Raw genomic sequence first — 8,526 nt, 5'->3', positions numbered from 1 at the left:
TTTTAAAATTTTATTTTCAACAAAACTTTCTTTTTTCTTTTTTGCTGTGGCTCCCTCTATTCGTTAAGAAAATCTTGGTATTTTGAATGTTTTTAAACATTAATTTAGTTAATTTTCCTGCAGTCTTTAATACAAATCGCAATGAAGCACAAGTCGTGTGGAGTTTTATTAAATTTAAAATTTGGTTAAAATTCAATTAAATTATTTGTTATAGAAAAAAAAGAATTCCTTTTAAAATTTTTTAATAACTATTGTTATCCCTGTTATTTCGTGGTGCAAAAAAAAAAAAACAATTTCCTTTCGTCCGCCTATTATCTTTAATTGCGAAGAACTAAAAGAAAATGTATTATAAAAAATCGAAAACTTCTATAAGACTAGAGACGCGTAAATGTAAAAGTGTGTTTTTTAAAAAGCGAAATTTATTGAAAAGAAAATTGACAATTTGTAAAAATCGTTGTAGTTTATTGAATGTGTGTTTTCTGATTGTAAGTAGAAGAGAATTAGAAAATAAAATAATAATAAAAGTGATAAAGAAAAGGATTAAAGATCTGGTGATCTTATGTGATCGAGACAATTAAAAGTTTTTTTAAAAAATAGAGCTTCTAACTGAGAGTTTCTAACTGATAAATTTATTCTCTATTTAAAAAATGTTGACTGCTTGAACATGGCAATAAACTTTTAAAGCTGATCTTCATTTAAAGAACCTTGACAAGATCAGTCATTCTTTATTAAGATGTGATCTTTCTTTACGAGATCTTACCCTAATATATCCTATATTTTACAAAATCAATAGTAGCTGCGGAATGATGAAAACGATCGTTCCCTTATAAATTTGATCGCTACAAATTCAAAAAGTTTTAAATTTTTGATTTATTTGAGCTTTTACCTCGATCTGTAAAAGTTTTTTAATGGCAATAAACTTTTAAAGCTGATCTTTTTTTAAAGAACCTTGACAAGATCAGTCATTCTTTATTAAGATGTGATCTTTCTTACGATATCTTAAATTTTGAATTTATTTGAGCTTTTACTTTGTCGATCTGTAAAAGCTTTTTAATGGAAATGGCAATAAACATTTAAAGTTGATCTTCTTTTAAAGAACCTTGACAAGATCAGTCATTCTCTATTAAGATGTGATCTTTCTTTACGAGATCTTAACCTAATATGTATCAAGTTTATCTGATAAAATGATCTTACAAAATCAATAGCTGTGGAATGATGAAAACGATCGTTCCTTTATGAATTTGATCGCTACAAATTACAAAAGTTTTAAATTTTGAATTTATTGTAGATTTTACTTTGTTGATCTGTAAAAGTTTTTTAATGAAGTTAGATTAGATATTGGATGATTATAGATCATGGTAGAACATGCTATAGAAGCGACAGATGAGCGTGTGAAATGATTTGAAGAATTGTGATTTTCGGGATTGAGTCTCAAATGAGAGAGTTCGATTCTAGATCATAACATTAGTATCTTTTTGAGAGTATTTTGAGAAACGATCATTTATCGAGAGTAATGATTTACCACTTCAATCGGGATTCGAATTGAGATCAATAAGAAGATCGTACGTAAATTTGATCTAGAAACGATCGTTTCGGGAGAGATTCCCTTTTCAATAAAAGTTTCCTTTATTCTCTACGAAAACTCTGGTGTCTAGACGAACTGCTCTTTTTGCAAAGCAAGCTCAAAAGCTCATCTTTATAATCTTGTTATTTTTCAAAGCTTTATTGGTTCTCAGCGAAAGTTCTAGTGTTGAGTTGAATATTGTTTCTCTTATGGATTGATCGAGATCTTATCGTATAGATCTTACTGCAAATTTGGGGGGAGTTGTTAAGTAGGATATTTGGATTTAGAGAGATGAAGCTTTAACATGAAAGAGATGATAACATACAAATTTTTAAGAAAATTTATTCTTGTCGGGATGTAATGATCATTTTAGCCTTTAGGGGAGTTGTTACGATCAATTACATTATTAACTGATCGATTTTCCGTCAAGTTTAAAGTGTAAGATTCTAGACTTGATTCTCCTCCGGACAAAGCTAAATTTTCGTTGGTTGTCTCTTTTTTAGATATCTCAATCTATGAACAAAGAAATTGGTTAAAATCATTTCAAAATCTATTTCCTGCTTAAGGTCCAGGTCCTTTGACTATCAAGATTTAGATATAGAACTTGTAAATACTACCAAAACATCAGACCAAAGCCTTTCACTGTAGGACGATGTTTAGAGTAGTTTTTTAAAAATGACTTGAAAGCTCAAGATCCCTTAGTTCTAAATAAATTTCTTAAGTTGAGCTTACTTTCTTCCTACTTCTTTAAGATCACTATTCATTACTCATAACCAATTCCTCTTCTTTTCATTATCTCTTTACAGATGTCTCTTGTTATTGTCCAGACCTCAGCAATAACAATTTATCAGAACAGAACAACAACAGCATCGGCAGACACTACAGCCCATGATCAAACGGTAGACAGTAGCAATAATTTGTCACAATTTCAAGCGACAACAAGTGATTTTATAACAACACCAACCAATTCAAAACACTTAAGTGTAAACTACGATCCGCAATTAAATAAAGAGAATCTGACGATAACAAATCATATAATACGTACAAATATAATTGTGGGAACAGAAGGTGGAGGAGTTGGAACAGCAGCTAGTAATTTTAAAGAAAATTTTAGTCAAACAGCAAAAACAACAGATAATATGCGTGCAAAATTGCAACAACTATTACAGCGTGAACATGATGATGAAGAGAAACAACAACTGCAACAAGATCTACAACAGCAAATGCAAGAACAACAACAGCAACTGCAACAGCAGCACAGCCAACAACAGCAACAACAACAACAATATCAACAGTCACAGCATGCAATATTAGCAGGAGAAAATGCCTATTTACTAGAGCGTATAGATGGTAGTATGCATGAACAACCCATATATGGAACATGGAGAGCGAAAGCGAGACGACCTCAAGCACCTCTATTGGCAGCCACAGCAACAACAACTACGACAACAACGGCGGCAGCAACAGCTCACCTACAACCATCTTCATCGATACAAACATTAATGACTGAAATTGATGAAAATCTTTATGGTCGTTTTAATCAGCAACAACATCAACAGCAACAACAACATCAGCAGCATCAACATCATCATTATGAACGTTTACCCAAACGCTCATCGACCATGACACCAGTAAGACGTGAGTTACATGATCAAATTCCCCGACCACCACGTTTAACATCACGTCAGCCTTCAGTGGCCTTGAGGCGACAATTCAGTGATATTCCTTTGACAAATGGCATGATTAGAGATGAATCACGCCCCAAACCTTTTCATTATCCCTTCGAGGGTCCTTTGCCAGAGGAATTTAAGAAAATACAACAATCCGAAAGAGGTATATCAGCAGATACAGATCCTCAAGTTCATAATATTCAGGATATATTGCAAAAGTTAAATTTGGGTTCGGGTGGCAATAAAGTGCCACCCTTAATGATGATGCCTTCGGGTTTGCATATTTCTGGTTCCTTTAAGAATCTCAAATCGAGTGGCATAGGAAACTTTTTCCGCGGTAAACGCAATAAGAAGCAAATACAAATGCAATTTCCCATGCCCATACCCATGCAAATGCTACCGAATCCCTATCAGAGTCCAGTAATAAATCTAATGCAGCAACCCTATCAACAGCGTATAGCCATGGAACAGTTTTATCCCTTTAAGGCTCGTTCACCGGGAGAAATTAATCTCTTGGCCATGCAACAGCAGCAGCAACAACAACAGCAGAAATTCAAAAATCCCCAAATTAAAGGTAAAAAACAAAAGAAGAAGTCAAAAGACAAGAAAAATACTTTGGCCAGCAGTAACTTAATGTTGCAGCAATATCCCTTTGCCACCGCTGCCCCAGAGCTGCTGTACCCCTCAATGTATTCTCCTTTCATGTCCATTAATGTGACACAAGCTCCTCCTCTGCAGATGAGTAAGCGAGTACCTTTCAAAGTTAATTTGGATATATTCCCAGTAATGCCACCCTCCAAGACATTTAAATCCCCAGCAGGTTATGCCATGGATGAGGCTCGCATAGTTTCCACCATGCGTCCACCTACGGTATTAAGAAATCCCTTTATGGAATATCTTACCACACCTTTAACACCCTCAGCAGCAGCAGCTTTAAGTTTCTACAATCCTTACAATCCCAAACAGCCGGTATACAATCCTGTACGATTTCCTTCTGGAGCCCAAAATCCAGTGGCCAACATGGCTCAAACTAACAGCATGCAAATGGTGTATCCCGATCAAATGCACAAATATCTACAACAGCAGCAGCAGCAACAACAAAATCTTTTCACCAACTACCTTAATAATCAGGGACATCAAACTCCCTTTCTACCCATAGATTGTGATCAACCCATACCTTCAGCCTCTTCTGGTGTACAAACATCACCGGGTAGTACGAACAACAATCCCATTATGGTTCATTTAAATGTATTCCCCAAACAAAAGAATACCACACCCATTTCCACAAATCCCTTCTATAATAATGGTCCCCATATACAACGTAATACCATACAAGAGGAAAGTGAATCTTCGCTAAGTCCCATAGAACCCCGACATCAGGGTAGATCACTTAATGACACCGTCTCCACTAAAATCGAACGTAGCGATAGCAGTGACAATTTTCAACAAATTCAACCTATACGAGCCGAAGATGATCTCGTAGATTTTGAACATCCCATTGTAGCGGAAAGTTCCGATGATAACAATGAATTGCCACAGCCGGCTGCCTTGATAGGTGGCAAACCGAATATGGCTGCAGAATCCTCTTCGTCTTCGTTTTATTATGAAAGTCGTCCGAATACTACAATGTCTTCGGGTGGCGATAATAGCAATACAAATTATAATGGTAATAACAATGGCAATATGGAACAAATGGTATCGGAGGCTAGAACAGCTTCACTGTTTCGTTTTCCCGTCGAAGATCTAATACAGTTTCAGGTGCATGATGCTATGTAGGGAATAAAGGGGAGAAGGAAAGGGAAAGTTAAGGGTGGCGTTTAGGAGTTGTAGTATAGTGTGAAGTTGGGGAATTTATTAGTGTTAGAAAATGATCATAAATTGTAAGGAGCAGTAGAGGGGTTCCCAGTTGAGCGGAATTTTGATACCCTCTACTGGACAGAAATTGTTTTTTCGAATTCGTGATTTAAGAATAGATTCGGGCATAAATATACCTTTTAAATTAGCTTCTGTATGAGTGAAAGCGACTTAGTTTAATCCGAGATGCGCTTGAATAAGGACTCAGAAGTTCAGTACTGATCAATCCTTTAGAATAATTTGCTATAGTCTCTGGGTTAAAAAATTATGTTTTTCTGCACCAAAGCAATCGACTATTGAGGACACAACCTCTTCGTATGAATTCTTAATGCATGAATTAGTTTCTATGTTCCGTTCTGTGACGAATCATCTGATTCGGATCTTTCATACCCAACGTTGGACTTACACAGGTATCCGAAAACGAACGAGTTGATTCATCGTGGAACGGAACGTAGAAACTATCTGAGACTTAAGTGACACTTAAATATGTAAGACTAAGAAGGTATAAAGCTGAGAGCGATAAAGTGTGGTAAACTGACTTATAGCAGACCTGTTATACACCTACACAGAGGGAAAAAGAATCACGCCGGGTACCAAATTTACACCAAACTGTTTATAATTTCTCAATACCATCCGTTGTCAAAGTATATTCATATACATATATACATATGTAAGTATGTGACAAACAATCCGTTGCCAATAGTGAGCTTACCACGTTTGTTAACATTTAGACAACGGATGTATATAAAATTTAGATTTCGACAACGAATGGTTGCAATGTTGACAACGATGCGTTGTCACCTTTACATAATGTTGTCGTACGTATGTTTATACTTTGACAACGGATGTTATTGAAAAATTATAAACTCTTTGGTGTCAATTTGGTACCAGGCGTATATATTTCCTTTTCCCTCCGTGTACGTATATTCAGATTTGTCATAGAATCAACATACATTGAACTTTAATTAAGTTTTGTCCACATTCTTGAATGAGACGTATAGACCAGATATTGATAGAAAGGGAGATTGATAAAGGGAAAAAGTTAGGGGACGATGTAAATCTGCTAATTTATGATCCTGACACTATATAAATATATACAAAAAGATCTTTTATTTATTGTTTTTGTTAACATATACATACTAGTATTTTTTAAATAATTTTTTAGATAATAAGTTTTATTGTGCAGCAAACCAAAAAATATATACATATCTTATTGTTATATAAGTCGATAATTAAATCGCTAGATCCGACAAGATCACATAAGTCAAAAACGATTTCTTATAAAAAAAATTGAGGACATTTCTATAAAAATTTATAAGAATATACGTGTAAAATATTGAAAAATTGTTAAGCAAATGCATTATTCTTATCTTTTGTTAATTATTTACTGATTATATTAATATTTTTTTGTTTAAAAAGGCTCTACAAATATCTACACTGTTATTCATGTTTATTATAGGTTTAATAATTTATTATCTCTAGAAGTTTATAACAATAAATTGTTTGGAATATATTTGAAATTATAGTGCGTTTTATTCCCCAAAGAAAAATTTAAGAATTTGTTCTTTAAAAAAATAGTTACAAAACTAGTGTAAACAGAACCACTTCAGTTTGTGGAACAACATTCAGGGAACTAGTGACTTTGACATTATTTTTAGAACTCGTTCTGAGGAACTTCGATGTAATTCTAAAGTATTTCTAAACTTTAGAATCCGCAATAAAAACACCAACTCTTTTTATAACCTACACCACTTTAGTGGGGAGGCTATATTGGGTTTACGCTGATGTTTGTAACATATGTCCTATACCCACCTTAAGGTATAGCAATATCCATGTAAACCTTGTGCGCAAGGCACAGACGCTTTTTTTGGCCTACTGAAAATGGTTATAATCGATCCATTATTTCAGCTAGGCCCCATACAACAGAACCCCCCGAAAAGGGCTTCTGAGCTCATAATTATGTTAAATATACCTGTATATCGATAAAAATCGGCAAAACTAAGTTTTATATACAAGCATTGATGACCCTGCCAAATTTCATAAAGATCAGGCCTCATTTGACCCTAGCTCACATACAAAGTCCCCTTCAGAAAATTACTTAAATGTCCAAAATTAACTTATAGACACAAATATTGCGATGAAATTCAGCACAAATAAATATTATATAAATATATTCACAAAATTTTATCGGGCTTGGTCCATATTTTCCCCTAGCCTCCATATAAAGCCTCTTTAAGAAAATTAGTTTTTCATCCATAAATTGTTTAAATGAATCGGAACAAGGTAATATTGAAGATAAATGCTTTATAATGAAAAATAAATAACATTTAATATTCATAAGTGGTAACATATGGTCGGTCACGCCCGACTATATTTTTTTCTTTATATATTTCATTCAACCGCTGGATTCATGGATTTATTACGAAATTAGTCCGAAAATCGGTTAGTTAGTTAGTTAGTTAGTTAGTTAGTTAGTAGTTAGTTAGTTAGTTAGTTAGTTAGTTAGTTAGTTAGTTAGTTAGTTAGTTAGTTAGTTAGTTAGTTAGTTAGTTAGTTAGTTAGTTAGTTAGTAGTTAGTTAGTTAGTTAGTTAGTAGTTAGTTAGTGTAGTTAGTTAGTTAGTTAGTTAGTTAGTTAGTTAGTAGTTAGTTAGTAGTTAGTTAGTTAGTTTGAAAGGAGGATATTATATCAAATCCGATGAGATACACTTAGGCTATATCGGACCTGTTGTACGCTCCTTTAACAGTGCCTCAGGTGGGAATCGAACCCACCACCTCCGGTGTACCAGACTAGAACACTAACCACTAACCTACCGGAGGCCATAATTAGTTTTCTACCTATTACCCAGAACTAGTTACGGGGTGAAAAATTGAAACAAAATTTTTACAGAAAAAAGAATAGTTTCAAAAGTGACAATTCGAATAAATATCATGGTCCAAAGAAGAACGAGTATAGACTATAATCATGGGTTCCGAAAAAGCTAAAATCGTACATTTCACACAAACAAGTGACAACATTATCAACATGTGTCTGTGCGTTGACATAATCGAATTTGACGCTTTTATGTCTGACCGCACATGAATCAGTTTTCGTTATGGGTTACATATGGTCTGTCAGATATCAGTAGCTTATAATTGATAGGACCCGTTTCATCAAATACTGACCTTAGCGCTAATTATATTTCAATTTTCAATATTTTCTCAATTGGAGCAGTATATGAGTGAGATTTTTAGTGTGAGAAAAATGAGTGATCGCAGAATTGCAGTATTTTCTCAATTGGTGCGTTTTTTAAAGCTCTACCGCCGATTTTAAGGTTCTTATATAAAAATCGATTTTTAGAGAGAAATATGAGTGAACACGGATTTTCACTATTTTATCAATTAAAGCTCTATAGCTTTTTTTATGAATTTTTTGGTGGGAAATATTAGTGATCTTAGAT

General features: G+C 34.0%; 1 protein-coding gene across 1 annotated transcript; it reads left to right on the top strand.

The window, feature by feature from the left end:
• The first annotated feature begins 273 nt into the window (after window positions 1–273).
• LOC119614524 (alpha-protein kinase 1) lies at window positions 274–5,654 on the top strand. Its single transcript, XM_037970646.1, has 3 exons — window positions 274–485; window positions 2,371–2,973; window positions 3,109–5,654. The coding sequence occupies exons 1-3, from the start codon at window positions 342–344 to the stop codon at window positions 5,008–5,010; spliced, it is 2,649 nt and encodes an 882-aa protein (XP_037826574.1). The 5' UTR covers window positions 274–341; the 3' UTR covers window positions 5,011–5,654.
• The last annotated feature ends 2,872 nt before the right edge of the window (window positions 5,655–8,526 follow it).

This window comes from Lucilia sericata, unplaced genomic scaffold, assembly GCF_015586225.1.
Source record: "Lucilia sericata isolate MDLA Ls3-8-SP2 unplaced genomic scaffold, ASM1558622v1 Contig003020F_arrow, whole genome shotgun sequence".
Lineage (NCBI taxonomy): Eukaryota > Metazoa > Arthropoda > Insecta > Diptera > Calliphoridae > Lucilia > Lucilia sericata.
Note: the sequence above shows the minus strand (reverse complement) of the source record. Positions and strands in the feature narration are given on the sequence as shown.

What these genes read in the sequence shown, in the direction of transcription:
- LOC119614524 (XM_037970646.1), top strand. Translation starts at nt 342, where the DNA reads ATGTATTATAAAAAATCGAAAACTTCTATAAGACTAGAGACGCGTAAA. An exon ending in TGAATGTGTGTTTTCTGATT is followed by an intron (nt 486 to 2,370) that starts GTAAGTAGAAGA and finishes ATCTCTTTACAG; the next exon opens with ATGTCTCTTGTTATTGTCCA. An exon ending in CGAAAGCGAGACGACCTCAA is followed by an intron (nt 2,974 to 3,108) that starts GCACCTCTATTG and finishes CGTTTTAATCAG; the next exon opens with CAACAACATCAACAGCAACA.